The sequence below is a fragment of the Quercus robur genome, chromosome 10 (assembly GCF_932294415.1).
Source record: "Quercus robur chromosome 10, dhQueRobu3.1, whole genome shotgun sequence".
Lineage (NCBI taxonomy): Eukaryota > Viridiplantae > Streptophyta > Magnoliopsida > Fagales > Fagaceae > Quercus > Quercus robur.
In genome coordinates, this window is record NC_065543.1 from 32407315 (window position 1) to 32424602 (window position 17288).

The following is a 17288-nucleotide window of genomic DNA, read 5'->3' on the forward strand; positions in this document are numbered from 1 at the left end:
AATGATAATGACGGTAATGTTTTTGATGATGATATGGTGGTGGAAGGGTAATTATTGGGTACTTTCGGAGTATCATAAATGCGTATTTCCTTCTTACATAACTATAAGTCCCACTAATTAAGTTTATAATGAAACCCACAATTCATGTGAGAGAAGAGAGTACGCATTTATAATACTCCCGGAGTGTTCAATAATTTTCCATGGTGGAACGGCATTAGCCATGATGGTGTTAATGGAGATGATAAAATGATAATTGTAGAGGTGCTGGTAATGACACCTTTGTGCCGTGTGACCAACATCAATAGTCAATAAATAGTGAATGTATATGGTGGCAGCAATGACAAGTAGTGGCCTAGTGGGAGTACCCTCCAAAAAAAAATTATTATTATTATGCTAGAGATACAATTTTTGGCACAACTCTTGTCACAATTTTGTGCTTTAACTCGCCACATGGCAAGTTATGATTGGTGAGTTGTGGTATAAAGTTGTGTTAAAAGTTGTGTCTCTAGCATAAATAATAATAATAATAATAATAATAAATAAAAAAAGTAGAGAGAGTAGTGATGATGTTATAATATTGGTTAATTTTTTACTCTTTTTTTATAATTATATATTTCTTCATAAAAATTTATCTTGAAATTATATCCTAGAAATAGCTCTATTGTTTAGAAAAACAAGGAAAATTATTAGTGTTTAGAAAATTTTTAACTACAACTTTGAAATAAACTTTTACCTGAAAAACTCTTTTCCAAACATTATGCTACTCAAATCTTGAACCTTTTTTATGTCTAAGTTTGATCCAAAAACTTAAAAATCTAACCAAGAAAAGGTTATGCCCTAAAAGAAAATCAAATTTATAACATATTAAGTCAACCATTATTTGGGTTTTGAAGACCATAACCAATCCAAAAAAAAAAAAAATTAAAATGTAATGCTAGGACCACAACTTTCACCACAATTTTGTTTAAAAAAAATAGAAAATCATCCTTATATCATTTTTTCAAGTAAACATAAACTAAGACTGTTTATTTTGGTGTAAAATGATATTTTCAGCAGAAAATTAGAACATATTTTCAACAATGGCAATTGCCAATTATAGGTTGGGAAATGGTGGTGGTAGTAGTGGTTGTAGTAGAAGTGGAGGGTTGCAAGTGACAATGAAGATAGTGATAGCAAGTTGATGGTGGTTAAAGTTGACGACGATGGCCAGCGGTGGTTGTTAGGAACACTTGGAACTTGGGTTACTTGAGGGAATTTAAGTGGATTCTTGAGATTTGAAGGCTAAGGTTTAGGATGGGAAGATATAGAGTGCTCCTTTATGGTTTGGACTTGAGATGGGATTTATGTTTGATGTGAGATCTTGTTAGATTGAAGATTTTTTTTTTTTTTTTTTTTGAGAAACCAAACCCGAAAGCTTGCTAGAATAAAAAGAACGGAAATTACAATACATCACGAGCTATAAGAGGAGCTATATTGTCAGGAATGGATTCAATCCAAACCTAAAGCTCATTACCAGATTTGGACGTTCTGGCAAGGAAATGGGCAACTGAATTACCTAGCCATTTTACATGAGCAAAGTTACAAAAGCGTAAGCCACTAGCTAGCACAAGGGTGTCATTAATGACATGGCTAAATTTGGGATGGTTTAACCCTCCATTGCGTAGAGCATTAGTTACAATCTCCGCATCACCCTCAAATGTAGCATAAAAAATACTTAATTCCTTTGCAAACAGGACTGCTCTTCTACAGGCAAGAGCTTCCACCATAGCCACAGAAAGGGGAAGGGGAATTCTTTTAGCCAAAGCACCAACCACACTGCCCTTTGAATCTCGAATGACCACTCCCAAACCAGCAGCCCCTATTTCTTTAAAGATCTCCCCATCAAAGCTCACCTTGTAAAGCGGGGAAATTGGAGGGATCCACCTGATCCTACGGCTTGGAACAAGAAGATGATGGATTTGTTGAGGTAACTGGACTGCTGAGAAATAGTGGAGGAACCACAAGGCCCTGGGGCGAATGTCCTGATGGCTATAAGAACTACCCCTCATGCGGTCAGAATTTCTTTTCTCTAATATCATCCAGAAGATCACAGCCAGGAGGTCCGTATCCGTGCTACCTTTAAACCTAAAAACCATTTCCAACAGGTCTTCAAATTTGGTAAACTTATACTTAAGCAGTTTTTTACTCATCTCATCAAGTTCCCAAATGATCCTTAGAACAGGGCAGCCCCACAATGTGTGGATAGTATCTTCACAAGTGGATTTACACCCAGGCAGGAAACCGATTAGACCACTATGTCTCCATAGATTGTATAAAGTTAGGATTGCCTCATTTGCTGCCTTCCACATCAGATGCTTGATCTTGCAAGGTACCTGTAAGGACCAAATTCCATTCCATAATTGCCTACACCTTCTAGGGTCTGAACAATTTAGGAGGGACAGTCTCTTAGACGAAGATAATAATTTATATGCACTGCGAGTGGTAAACACACCTTGGTTAGAGGGAAACCAAACCTGCTTATCTAGGAGGTTGTGAATGCTCAAGGGGATACCAGAAATGATTCTAGCTTTATGTGCTAGGAATTCTCTCTGAATCAGGTCCGTATTCCATGTGTGGGACTCTTCATCAATCAAGGCACCAACATTTGAGTTTGGACTAAGGGAAGAGGGTGGAGAAACAAAACAACTGCAGTGGAGGCTTGGTAACCATTTATCACGTCTTACCTTTATGGACTTACCATCCCCAACACGCTAAACCGGGCCCAATTCAATAACCCATTTGGCTTGGGCTATGCTATTCCATGCGTAAGACCCTTTGCTTAAGCTATTCGCCTCCATAATTGAGCAATTTGGAAAAAAATTTGCCTTGAAGACCCTATGAAACAAAGACTCTTCACTATTCATTGGATGCCACACTTGCTTAGCGAGGAGGGAGTCATTAAATCTGCTCAACTCTTTAAAGCCCATCAACATAATTTCTCCCAACTGACCCAATGGATTCATTTCTGCTCCCCATGATAACCCCACCAAAATTTCCTAATCAAGCCTTTAATTTTGTTGATAAGCCCTTTCGGAAGTTTGAAGCATGACATGGTATGGGTGGGGATCACCTGGACCACCACCTTGATCAAGATCTCTTTGCCAGCCTGAGACAATAACTTTTCTTTCCAACCCTTTAGCTTCTTCCAAATCCTCTCCTTTAACATACTAAAGGATTTCTTTTTACCCCGACCAAACAAGGAAGGGAGGCCTAGGTACTGCTCATACCTTTGGATAGCTAGGACTGCCAAGAGAGCTTTAATTTCTTCTTGAGTCTGAGCTGATGTATTGTAGTTGAAGAACAGATTAGTCTTAACCCGATTGATATTTTGGCCCGAAGCATTTTCATAAATCTGAAGGATTGATTGGATTTTCTGGCATTATGAGATGGTGGCTCTACAGAAGATGAGGCTATCATCGACAAATAGTAAATGAGAAATCCGGGGGCCAGCCAAGCAAAGGGAGACACCTCTTAATTGCCCTCATTTTCAGCTTTCCTTAGGAGCCCATGCAGCCCTTCAATGACCAACATGAACAAATATGGTGATAGGGGGTCACCTTGGCGGAGGCCCCTTTGTGGTGAAATAAGACCATGTGGTTGCCCATTTAGAAGGATAGAGTAAGTGACGGATCTTATGCACATGGACATTAGTGAAATCCATCTACTACTGAAACCCATTTTTGCCATGATTTTTTTCCAGGAAAACCCATTCAACGCGGTCGTAGACTTTGCTCATATTGAGCTTCAAAACCATCAGCCCCATCTTACCAGTTCGCTTGGCCTTCAAGTAGTGTAGGATCTCATGAGCTATCAAAATATTATCAGTTATAAGATGACCTATTAAGAAAGCACTCTAGGTTTCCAAAATCAACTGGGGAAGAAACTTTTTCAAACGATTAGCAAGCACCTTCGTAATAAGCTTATATAACACATTACTCAAACTAATTGGCCTAAAATTCGTTACCCACCTTAGACTTTTATTCTTAGGAATAAGAGTAAGGAAAGTGTGATTGAGATCTTGAGGGATTATACTTGAATTTAGTATATCCAGGATTGCATCAGAGACATCAGAGCTAATTTTTTACTAGTACTGTTTATAGAACAGGGGAGGAAGCCCATCTGGGCCAGAGGCTGTATTGGCTTTCATTTGCATGAGAGCCACTTGAACTTTAGAGGCCTCAAAGGATCAGAGCAACTCCTCATTCATTTCCTGAGTAACCCGAGTCTCCATGCCTTCAAGAACTTCATCAAACTTAGTGGGGCTTGAAGAGGAAAAATAATAAAGAGTCGAAACTATTAAGCAAATCACCAATTCTATCCTCATCCTCCACCTAAAGACCGTGGTTGTCTTCAAGGCCTGAAATGAAATTTCCCTTATTCCTTTCAGTTGCACAACAATGGAAGTATTTTGAAGTCTAGTCACCATATCAAAGCCAGTATGTTTTTGCTCTCTGATTCCACTTACACTCTTCTAAGTCCATCAATTTATTAATTTCCTCCCTGAGATCTTTGACCTGACTAATGCCCTGCCCTGTAATAGCTTCAGACTCCGCCTTAGCCAACAATTTTCTTTTGCGAGCTATAGATAATCTAATATTACCAAACACATTCTTATTCCAAGATTTCAGTTGGGTTTGACAATTACTCACCTTTTGCAAGACTTTCCTCCTAGGTTCACCCTCCAGCCTCAAGTCCTAAGCGGCATGGACCACCCCTTCACACGTCTCATCCTTTATCCATATCTATTTGAAGCAGAAGGGCCTTGGGGGGCAATAAAACCGACAGTGCACATCATCAGAGCAGAGCCAAATAGGCTTATGGTCTGAAGAGAATCCAAACAGATGATGCAGGAAAACAGATGGGAACTTGATCATCCACTCAGCCGAGGCAATGGCTTTATCCAACTTGACCCACACTAGAGGACCATCAAATCTATTATTACACTAGGTGAACAGCAGTCCAGTAAACCCAATGTCCTTAAAACCACAAAAATCAAGACAATCTCTAAAGTCTTGCATCTGCTTATTAAGCCTTAAAGCACCCCCAGACTTCTCCTCCAATCTTGTGATTTCGTTGAAATCACCAATACAAACCCATGACAAGTCATATTGGGTGCTAAGATGGCAAAGTAGGGACTAAGAATCTTCCCAATTGACTATCTTCAAAGCTCCGTACAACCTCATAAACCGCCGGGCATCATCAACCCTTGGATTTACCACTACATCAATATGGTGAGGGGAGAAGGTACGAATGTGAAGGTCTAAATCATTCATCCAAAACAAGGCAAGGCCACCACTAAGATTTCTTCTAGGAACTAGGAACATGTTATCGAACTTCAAATAGCATCGAATCTTCTCCATGTATGAGTTTTTCTTTTTGGTTTCCATCAGGAATACCAAATTGGGACCTTTTGCTCTCACTAACTCGGAAAGCTCTCTAACTCGCCGTTAGTTCCCAAGCCCGCGACAATTCCAGCTTAGGCAATTTATGGTGACTGGCTTGGCTGAACAACAGCCAACACCGATGGAGAAGTAGATGGGTTAGGGCCATGTGTGGATGACAGTCTATGTTTTTTTGTTTGGGGCTCTAGTTCTTCAAAGGCAGTCTCTCCCTACTTAAGTCACACATATTAGCATCAGAGGGGTTAGTAGTGGGCTTTCTTTCAACTCTAGACCACTTACCTTGGCTATTGGCTTGAGACTTACCCTTAGGCCCACTAACATTTGAGATGCCCATGAGTGGAGGCCTCATGTTCACAGCTAAGAAGGCAAAGATGTGGCTCGGCCCATTTTCCATCTGAGGCCCAATATCACCATTCCAAGGAAGGGTTTCAGATATTTTTGTTTCGATGATTTCGTCCACGGGAAGCTTCACTGGGGGATTTGACTTTGCATTAATTACCACCTCCGAAAAGTCCTCTTTTGGTGGGGCCACAAAGTCTGCAATTAAGCCTAGCTCACTATCAATCATCTGCAACGTCTTATCAAATCTTTTGGAATCACCCAGCAAAGACTTCGCATGCAAGTTACTTTTGAGCTCTACAACCAGAGTTTTGTTATCGGGTTAGGTTATCTCTACACGGGAGTCACCGATTGCCACGCCAGACAAGCAATCAATAGTACTTCTCTTCACCTGTGATGACGTGGTTTGACAAAAGTTCGAGCCATCCTTACACTCAGACCCCACCGCAGGGCTCCATGGTTTTCAAATAGAAAAGTCCACTTCGACCCTAAACCCAGGCCAAACTGCCTCTTATCCAAGGAAGCCTTACCTCTATTACTAAGCCACAGATCATAGTCCTTGTCTTTATGCATTAAACTACCACACCAGTAGTAGAAATTCGAAAGTCTTTCGTAGTGAAAAGAAGCTCAACCAACAGCAGCTCCATTTTCCCAGAGCTTCCACCCCCTACTCAAAGGTTTGGACACATCCATGGAAACACGAACACGGAGAGAGCGACCTATTGTTCCTTTCTCATCAACATCAGCCACTCGTACTACCTTTCCAATATAATTACCTATAGACATGCCAAGCTCAGGAGTCATACTTTTGATGAGGAGGTTATGAATCTGAACCCAAAAGGTACCCTCAATAAAAGAGAGGGATGAAATAGTTGTAGTATCATCAATCCTTTGGAGCAACACCAAATGTTTATCATAGGTCCAGGGTTCATATTCCATGACCCTTTCCAAGTCCACCTCGTTATCAAACTTAAACACCATTTTATTATCCCCTATATCATGGACTATGAAGGCTTTTCAAGTTCTCCATAGCATCTTGAACGTCCTATTCACTGCCTCCTTATTAACCATGCGATAAGTTAAGAATTTTCCAGCCAGAAGCGATTTTGTAACCCCAGGTAATTTCCAAACTTCAAGACCAACCTCTTCTTCCTCAGAAAGAGAGAGTTTTTTCCACATACTTTCGACTTCCTCCATTTTAAGAAACCCCAAGACTAAAGGTAAGAAGATAGAGATAATAAAGCTGAAACGAGGCAAAGGAAAAGAAAAGAAGCCCGAGACACCCTACCGCTCCACCGATGGGAAGGGAAGCAAAGGATACACAAACACCTACACTGAGAAAGGGACACACTATTCTGCGAGTTCTAGAGAGAGGGCCGCTCAAACCCTAACACAAGAGATTAGTGTTTTGAGGGCTTGGGAATTTTTTGGGTATAGCATTAGAATAGAGGAATTTGAGTGATTGATGAGGGTTCTTGGATGTAACTGCAAATAGGGTTTGATGATTATGAAATTAGGGTTTTGGATTGCAAGTGGGAGTTTGGTTGATGATGGATCTAGAAAATTGATTGCATGAGTATGGTGGGTGTTCGAATGGATTGTCTTCTACAAGAGAGAATCACCTTCTCTAATGAGAGACTACTTTAAGAGGGCATCTACCTACCAGCAACAATAGATCACAAATCTAAGCATAAGAGAGTATTTCTCATTTAATCATCCAAATGAGAGTTACAAACATATATATGTATAAACACACACACACACAGATATATATATATATATATTTATATTCATCACTTTTCCTATTCTAATTGGCCACATATAGCTAAATCTTATTGCCTTATTAATTCAACATGTGCTCACAAGAATTAACACATGTGATTAATGTTGTTCTTGAACTGAACTCCATCTAAATCAACTAGTCTATCTACAAGTAACTAACTAATCATAACATATGTGGACACGACAAGGCTAATTCCCCTACATAAAAGTGAGAGGAGGCTACGACAAAATTTTGGGGTGGAAGTGATGATTAGGAGTGTCAATTGGCACTTCCACTGATGCTAGGGTTTCTTCGTGTTTTGCAACTTCTCATGCTAATAGTGGTTGACGAGGTGATGACATACAGGCTATGTAGGGACAACAATCAGTGGCTGCAACAGTTAGTAACTAGTGCTTGTGATCAATGACAAACAAGCAAGCCAAGCCAAGTGGTGATGAAGAGGGGGTTTAAGGGGTATGGGTGGTGGGAATGGAGTAAATGATTTTTCCCAAAAACAAATTTTGCTTTTTCTAAAAAAACATAAATTATTTTCAAAACCGCTTTAAGTTAGGTTCTCAGTAGAGTAATAAACAAAAACTTGCAGAACTAATGAAATTGTGAGAGTCCAAATGGAATGATGCTATATTGCTATGATCACAATATTTTTTATAACTAACATAATTTGTTTTTATTGGAGTAACATCATTTTCACCTGAGTCCACCATTAACACTACTTTTATTATACACCAATTATTATAGATCATGTCAACAATTTTTGTGTATGACTTATTGGCCCAAAAAATACAAAACCAAAAAAACAACAAAAAAAAGTAATAAGTTATGCCCCAGACACAATCACTACCGGGGAATCTGATATTTGCAGGTGCTTGGATGTAGGTTGCTATACTTAAATGGAACATGTTGAATGATAATGAACTCCATATTTCCTTCTCATTCATTCGTTCATATTAGATGTGTTTGTATTATCAACATATGATATACTTACTGCAGAATAAAAATTTGGGTCCTAGAAGTTATAATTGTGTCAATGGCTATCTTCCTTTTGTAACAAATTACACTCTCAATAATATTAAGATAATTTAAAGATTAAAACTCTTAACACCAAAATATCTTGGGATAATTGTTAAGATAATTTATTTTAAATAAAACTCTAAAGCCTAAGTTTCAAGAAATTTAATTACCAAATCTTTCAAGTAATTTAAAATAAAAATAAATATTTATTTTGAACATATATCATAATTTGTGTTTTTTTTTTTTCTTTTGATCAGCTCATAATTTGACATTACATACTTGTGACTTAGTATATGTATGTATTACACATTGTAAAATTAAAGTGATTTTAACATGATTTGTTAATTTTTAAGCTAGGTTCGGATGATATTAGTAAAATGTTTCATTGACAAAAAATATATAAGTAAAATAGTTTCACTTATTCATGCATCACGCATGCATCACACCAGCACATTACTAACTCATTCGAAATCTTATAATGAATAATCTCTCATATTTATTAGTTCACAATTTTTTTTTTTAATAGAAATTTTGTATACAATGTCAATTAACACAGTTGTATATACCTAACACAAACAAGTCTCCATGGCTAGTATCCCAAACCCTATGAGGACCACCAATATCCCGGTCCCAAAGCAAACAAATTTGTCACTTCTTACAGTACCTTTACTGACTTTCTCTATGTTAACTTGCGCAACTCACCTCAGGCATCCACAAAACGCTTCATTCAAGTTAATCAGCATCATCACAAAATATAACTCTATTGAACTACATTGGAATAGCCAAGTAATTCAAATATCAGCTGTTAATTCCTTTCACACTACTAATTATCAAAATGTTATATATGTCAAATTTGTCAAACGGAGCTGGATAGCCAAATTTAACCATTTTATACATCAACCAACTCCCTCTAAAAAAAGGGCAAAAAAAGAAGAAAAAAAAACCCTTGTAACAACCTCTTTTGTTGTCACATAGTAACATAAAAAACTAAAAGTCAGAACAAACAAAAGGAGTATATATATGCGCCATCAACTTGTAGCAGTATAATATTTTTTGCTCATCTGCAATGTATCATCTCCGTGCTCATCTTTACTTGCCTGTTTTCTCCACTTATCTTGGGGCTTATTGTGTTCACTTATGCCATTGAATTTTTCTCTTTTTCAAAGTATTCATGCTTTTTTTTTTTGTCTTTATTCTATTTTCTTCATTATAATGTTTAGCATCTTGTGATAGTCCACTGTTTTCTCTGTTTCTTTTGCATGTAACAGGAGATTTATATCATATAAACTCCATCAAGTGGCATTTGACCCAGTTTCAGCATGTCACTTACAAGATTTATGATTTGTGGCAAGTACAGAGAATCCAGCTGCGTGTCATTTTCTGATTTTCATCTGTAGTACGTACCATGTGAAGTGAAGAATTGGTAATCTGGGTGGTTGACCTGATGCAGTCTTAGCCAGTTATCTGCAGCCTGCATAAGCGAATCTGCCCGTTGTGACTCACCAATACCGCGTTGTGCCCACATGGATCCTTTTAACTTATAGGAAGCCATTCCAAAAGCAGACAAGGAAATCTTGGAGACATCGTCAATCTCACTTGGACAAATGACAATTGGGGTGTGGGTGCTTCCACTATCTGCAAAAAGAATTCAATTCTAAGGGTTGAATATAAGCCTTAACAACTGAAATCATCTTGTACAACATCAGGCAGCTGGACTATATACATATATCACAGCAGAGACAATATTCAGTCCTATTTAGATGTTAGAATGATATTGAACTATAATTGTCAAACTTGGAAGTGAATGCCAGGGCTTTATTCAATTGTCAAACTTGGGAGTGAATGCTGGCGCTTTATTTAATTGTCAAACTTGGGATTGAATGCCCAGAAGAAGAAGAATGAGCATATTAAGGGCTGAGCTGCCAACTCCTAGAAATGGATACAGACGGACAAGAGGAAATTTTCCTTTAATAAAAATAATAATAATTTGAAATAAAGAAAAAAAAATAAAGCATCAAAAATAAAATAATTTAAGAGCCCCCAGATGTTGGGTGGACAAAAATGAAGTGTTTCTCGTGTTGCACCAGAGCCACTAAGAATCACAGGTCCCCAAGAAATGGAGTGAAAGTCACCATTTGTTAAGATTAATTTGTACCATTTGGTTTTCAATCACCAACTCCCTACAAGTAATAGTAAGAATTTTTCAAGAGGAAGAAGAAATATGTACAAAGTAAATTTGATAGTAAAGTTATAGGATATTCTCATTTCATTTATCAGTCCAAGGCTAACCCAAACAAAGGTGCTGATTCTTGGAGTTGCTTGGTAGGCCTTATAATTGAGCCACGATGCCATCAGTATTTTGGAAACATCCTTGGCCTATCTCATATGGGCCTAAAGTCATAAGCATGTGGATAACTTATCTCCAATTTCTAGTATACAGTATACTAAAAGTGTAGGCTTGGTGTACTTGGGCACAGCATGGTGTCTAATGGAAACCATCCCTAACATAGGCATGGAGGAACACTCCCTGTGGACTTGCCAAGGTAATTCTATGTTTAAAGATGCATCTGTTATATGGGTTCAATCAGTCCTCACAGAGTTTTCAGAAACATGAGGACTTACAAGGCAATCAATGGTTCTTCCTAGGTGGAGCAATTGCTCCTATAATTGTCTGGTTGGCAGCTAAGGCCTTCCCTCTACAATAGTGGATTAGACCCATCAAAATGCTCATCTTGATAGCCGCTACAGGAAATATGCCACCAGTTACTACTGTCAACTACAGTAGAGTTGGATTATTGTAGGTTATCCCCTTGGATTTGTTGTATATAGGTGTAAGCTGGATTGGTGTCACCATCACAATTATGTTCTTTCAGGAGTGGGTGCTTCTATATTTTTGCTTTGGTTTCAAGGATGTTAGCTTCAGTTGGTGGGGAAATGACCTTGATGGGTGTCCCTTGCAATGTTTTGATTCCTATTCCATTCCGGCCACTATCTACAGTACCAGTGCATAAACCAGTACACAGCAAGCCCCTATTCAGTATCGGCTCAAATACCATAACATAACATAACATAGCAGGGTGTTTCAGGCATCTTGGCCATTTCCAGCCATTTCAAGTGAAAACTCTGTTTCAACCCAGAATAGAATCTGGGTTGAGTTGTAGCTGTTTTAGAAAACTTGGGCATTTTGGCCATTTTTCTTTCCTGCAAATCAGACCTAATCAAGTACATTTCAATTTTTAATTGGGTTATTTCTAAAATTTTTATTTTTAGAATAATTATGAGATGGGCATGTGAAATGATTTGATTAATGTTCATGATTTTTTTTCTTTTTTGAGTATTGTTCATGATTTTTTTTTTTTTCATGTCATAACCCTTCCTATTGAGTAATAAGATGACATGAATTGTGTTGCTTTTTATTTATTTATGAGTATTTATATTTTCAAATATATATATGGCCTCTGAAACGGTGTTTGAAACTTGCATAAACCAAAGCGAAAGGTCATATAAATCCCAGTTCACATGATTAATCTTATGGGAAAAACTGTTTGTTTATATGTTGTGCCTCAAAGAAATAACATAATTTGGAGAAGCTAAGCTTTTTTCCAAAGGTCCATATAAGGAGGAAAAATGTTCTGACACAGCAAAGAAGCCAGTAAAAATATCACAAAGTTAATTATTGAAAGAAGATTAAGATTACCTGTCATGGGTGTGGAAAGGGTATGATATGTTAAGAAGCAAGAATCCAAATCTTTTAATGTTGGACCTGTAGGTATTCGGTATATAGGATACCTAAAAGTAATATCATCAGACTACATGAACCCTGGTATGATACAAAGCAACATAACAAACATAGATTGCATTCAATTTTACCATGCCACAGACATCCAACTGGCTGGTAGTAAATCACAACTTCTTAATGTCTTGAGTCCAGGATACTGGCATGCAAGATCTAATATCTGTACCACAACAATAAATCTAAGATACAGGGTTCGGACCACAAACTACAAAAGAAAACAGTATGAAGAAAATATCTAACCTTGTCGGCTAGTGGTTCACGACAATAAGGGAGATCCTGCTCAAGAAACTCAAAGAGCAGCAGACCCTGAGAATTTCCTGCTTCACTATCATCGCTAGAAAATCCTTCTTGTCTTGCACTGTGTTCATCATTTATAGACAATCTGTCCAATCTGATTGGGATCTCACTTCTTAGATGGTGCCAACTCTGCTGTTCCCTAGTAGTTTTTATGCCTTTATCAATTTCATAGTCGCTGCTTCCATCACTACTTGAATCCCTGTAGTAGTCACTGTCACTGTCTTCACGGGCTTGCCTAACCAAATGACAAAGTCCAATCTGGTTAGAAGCCAACAAAATGTGTCCAATTAAATCTGACATGTAAAAATCACAACAGAACAAGCTATTGTTATAGGAAACTTGTGGAAAGGGAAAGAAGTCCCTACAGCTTGACAAAAACAGAGCAAACAAAAGGAAAAGTGCCATAACCATTAAGCAAACAAGAGATATAAATCAGTTTTGCATGGGGAAAAAATTAACTTCCCCATTATTGAAGAATCAAGAATATGAAGTCAAATTACTATACCTAAACCTAAAGTTTGAATTAACTTCTATATGTTGTATTAATATTCAAGTTCTGAATAGTTTCTCCATTTGTCTTAACAAAATTTACAAGGCCAAGCATACCAAGCCAATTACAACAGAAAATAATGAATGTCTACTAAGCAAAGTAAGAAACCCAAACACAACATTATTGAATTTTCTGGGCTTCTAAATTTTTATTTGCAGTTTTACACAATGTCACAACAAAAGGACTATTGATGTTGTTCACTTATCCTTGTATGCTAAATTTACGTATTCTCTTAAGATGGTGTTCATAAGAGACAAGACATTTAAACACAGAAAAATTCATCTTATGGTAGTGATTTCTTCAATCAGCCTTTCTTTGACTACTTTTATTTCAAATCTCATCATACCTCAACAGATAGCGAACCAACTTGCTTGCTTTTGCTTCGCCTTCTAGACTTTGTGGTTATGATTACAAAAAAGAAAAAAGGAAAAGGATAGCAAAAGATAATTACAGTTTGGGGGCATGAAGGACATCAATAAATTATACCCTTGGATTAATTAATTAATTATAGCTGGGTGAGATGTCAGATAATATGGACCACAAAACTTTTTAGCAGCATATATAACCACTCAAATCTCTCAGATTGTCTCTATTTTGGATACAGATCAACAAAAACCTCAAAAGAAGAAAACTAACCTGAATCATAATGGTCACATAACCTTGGAAAGTCTGGTACTGTAATAAGGAATAGCTTATTCTCTATGAATACATGATTCTTTTAGTTAGTAGAACACTCAATAGTCTTGATACCAGAGTACCAGACCCATCTAATTAGCAAGGAAACTTTGTTTGCCAAACTTACATAACCTCTTATGGTGACTAACTATGTCCAAAGTTGTATCATATATCAATTTACTTGCTGCACTGGAAATTTTATCACAAAAACATATTAAAGAAAAGAAAATTAAAATCTTGACATTTCCTGCAGAGAATTATAATGTTCAAAGAGAAATTCATCAAACAAAGACTTTTAACTCTGAAAGACAATAAGTTTATTTCACACTTATTGTGGAGAAGTACCTATAATCAACTTCCTTGAACCAGATAGAGCTACTAGCAACCATAGATAGAGTGTGCTTTTCAATAAAAAAGAAAAAGAAAAAGAAAAAATGACTGACAAAGATATTGCAATTCTCATATATGCCAGAAGATTAGACTTTGTAAATGGAGATTCATTAAAGTGATACTCAATATGAAAATTCTAAAGATAGAAAGTTAGAGAGAGAAGCAGTGGTCTTTAGTGTGAGGAGAATGACATTTGTAGAAACCTTTTGTTTTGATTCCCAAAAAAATGAGACAAGGAAGGACAAGAAATTGCATTCAAGAAAGAAGGGGGGGGGGGTTCCACTTTAAAACATCTTTCAGCAAGTTATTCTATAGCTTGTACATTCTCCTAGTATCAGGTATCAGGAGTGTAAGAGAAGCAATGGGAGCAGTAAAGCGTGGCACCAAATAAGATGCATATTACTTCACAATGAAAGCAGAGGTATCACAAATAAACAATTAGTTGACAAAAAACGAGAACAGAATGAACCCAACAATGTGCTAGAGAATCAACATCGTCAGGGTTTTGTAATAGACATTATAATTGTACAAAATTAACCAAATGATTGTAAAACAAAACAGTGATTTCATTTTATATAGGTAAGTTTTGGCCCCAAGGGGATGGAGAATGGAAAATTTGAACTAGTGACTTATGCTTTGTAGGTCATGGTCCCCTTGGGTTAAGACAAAACAGTGAAATGATGACAATGAACAAATTCAAATATATAAAAACACTTGAAATATGCATATCCAAACAGGCCATACTACTACCTTGGCTTAGCATTTGACCTTGCCGCAGGTTCACCATACAATTGGATACCAGATAAGTATGGAACATAATATTGAATCACAGAATCACACTCATCAAGTACCAAAGGCACTCCTGCCCCATAAGCACTCCATTCCTTAAATGTTTCCCAAAGATCATTCAACATGAAGTATGGTTGAAACTCAACAGCACAAGTACTCCACCCCCTCATTGTTTTCTAAAAGAAAATAAAAATCAGAAAGAAAATTTTTATCAAAACCCACAAAATGAAAAACAAGATGCAAAACTAAGAGAACATATTAAAGAGGGAAAACTGTTAATAAATCACCTATGATTCCATCTGTTTTTATTGACAAACTCATTCCAAAACTCAACTACGCATTTAATAAAACTAGGGAAAATTACAACTTACCCCCATCGTGGTTCAGCCCTATCACAATTTAGTTCACAAACTTTCAATTGTTCCATTTAAGGTTTGAACTAAAGCAAAATCATTTGGGATCCATCCAAAGTACCCCTAACCATTTTATTTAAAATTTTTTATCCAAACTTTAGGAGTCAAAATGTAACAATTGAAAGGCTTGTGGGATTAAACTGTTATTGGGTCAAACCATAATTGGGTAATTTATTTGTCTAAAATATTCAAAATCTGTTAATTCGGACAAAATCCTAACAATTTTAATTTAATCCAAACTTTAGCAAATGAATATTTGTGGACTAAATTGTAACTGGACCATACCAAAAGAGGGTAAATTGAAATTTATCCCCAAAAAAAAATAAAAAAATAAAAAATTCAAATACTAAGGTCTTATTCTTTCAGCTGGTTTTGTCACCAGAACACAAAAAACCCTTCTCAAATCTGACCATACCAAATAGATACCCCACAATTGGTTGGGTGTAGCTTATCATTTAATCAGGTCCTAAATACCATGAAAGCCCAATATGCAAAATTATGATGCAAAAACTTTGTACTAATATCACAGGAGCTAAACAAAAACTACAAGTATTGAAAAGCACAAGGATAAGAACAGATAAGAAAAGATAAGAGATGGACCTTGGAGAAAAACTGGGCTGGGACCAAAGGCTTGGTTGAGTCCAAGAACCTATCAAGGTTAGTAACAGGCTCCAATGGAGGATTTTGCAATGGAGAATTACTAGAAGGGTCTTTGGTGTTAGTGTCATCAGCCTTATTAGTATTACTATTAGCCTTTCTTCCTTGTTTTTGCTGATGATTCTGATTCTTTCTTGCTTTCACTGGAATGTAAAACCGGTTCTCTCCACGTGCACCCCCAAACCTCTGTCCATTCCCTAACATGTCCCCTGTTCGTTTCCTCGGAAAACAAAGAACAAAAGAAAAAGAAAAAAATCTAAATCTTTTCCTTTTACAGAAAAGAAAATGAAAAACCCAGTTAAACCCAGATATAATAGTTGTCTGGAGGTTTTAGTTTCAGCCAAAAAATTGATTAATTTTCTTGGGTTTTTCCTGCAGTTTCTCAGTAAACAACCACAGCAGAGAAAAACCCAATTGCGGTTTGAGGAAACCAACACAGAATCAGTGATGGGTTCAAGTTATCAGATCAGAGAAACCCAGAAATCTGAGACAGCTGTATTGCCAAAAATAACAAAATTTGGATGAGAAAGATTCAAAAAAAGAAAAAGAAAAGGCAGCACTGTGAATTGAATGACACACAAAAATGGGTTTTGTGTGAGGGAAGAAATAAGGCTTAAGGCTTAAGGCGTGAAGGAATGCACACGCACAGATGGAGAGAAAATGGGGAGAGACTAGAGACAGAGAGAGACAGAGAGACAGATAGAAAAGGCTTCAACCAGAGTGTATATTATTAAGGAAGGCAAAGATGAAAGATATGAATGAAGAATTATTATTATTATTATTTTTTTTTTTTTTTTTTGTTTTTGGGTTAATTTTACATTTCTTGAATTAGTAAAAGAGAGTGTTATTTTCATGGTCTTTTTGGCTTTATTCTTTTATCAAAAAATAAAGAAGATGGAACTTTTTTTTAGTTTTGGTAGAAAATAACTTTTTTATATTATCAAGAAAGTGATGTTAAGATTTTTTATTTAAAAGAAAAAAAAATGATGTTTCAATTTATTTATTTAGATATATGATGTTACAATTTTTTTATTATTTCACTTTTTATCCTAAAACATCTCAAAAAATTTATGAATGTATAATGGATAGAATTTAAGACTTTTGAATTTATAACTTGTTTTATGTCTTGAAAGGGACTTTTTGGCAT

The 17288-nt window shown here is 36.6% G+C and overlaps 1 protein-coding gene across 2 annotated transcripts; it reads right to left on the reverse strand.

Annotated features, from left to right (window-relative positions):
* Nucleotides 1-9361: 9361 nt before the first annotated feature.
* On the reverse strand, nt 9362-16869 carry LOC126703664 (uncharacterized). 2 transcript variants are annotated; one of them, XM_050402706.1, is made up of 6 exons: nt 16085-16868; nt 15033-15247; nt 12611-12902; nt 12445-12530; nt 12272-12363; nt 9362-10209 (listed from the first exon to the last, which is right to left on the reverse strand). In XM_050402706.1, the coding sequence occupies exons 1-6, from the start codon at nt 16343-16345 to the stop codon at nt 9962-9964; spliced, it is 1194 nt and encodes a 397-aa protein (XP_050258663.1). In that variant the 5' UTR covers nt 16346-16868; the 3' UTR covers nt 9362-9961. The 2 variants fall into 2 exon arrangements, with proteins under 2 accessions (XP_050258663.1, XP_050258664.1); XM_050402707.1 differs by lacking the exon at nt 9362-10209 and adding an exon at nt 10576-10754 and having other exon boundaries at nt 16085-16869.
* Nucleotides 16870-17288: the final 419 nt, after the last annotated feature.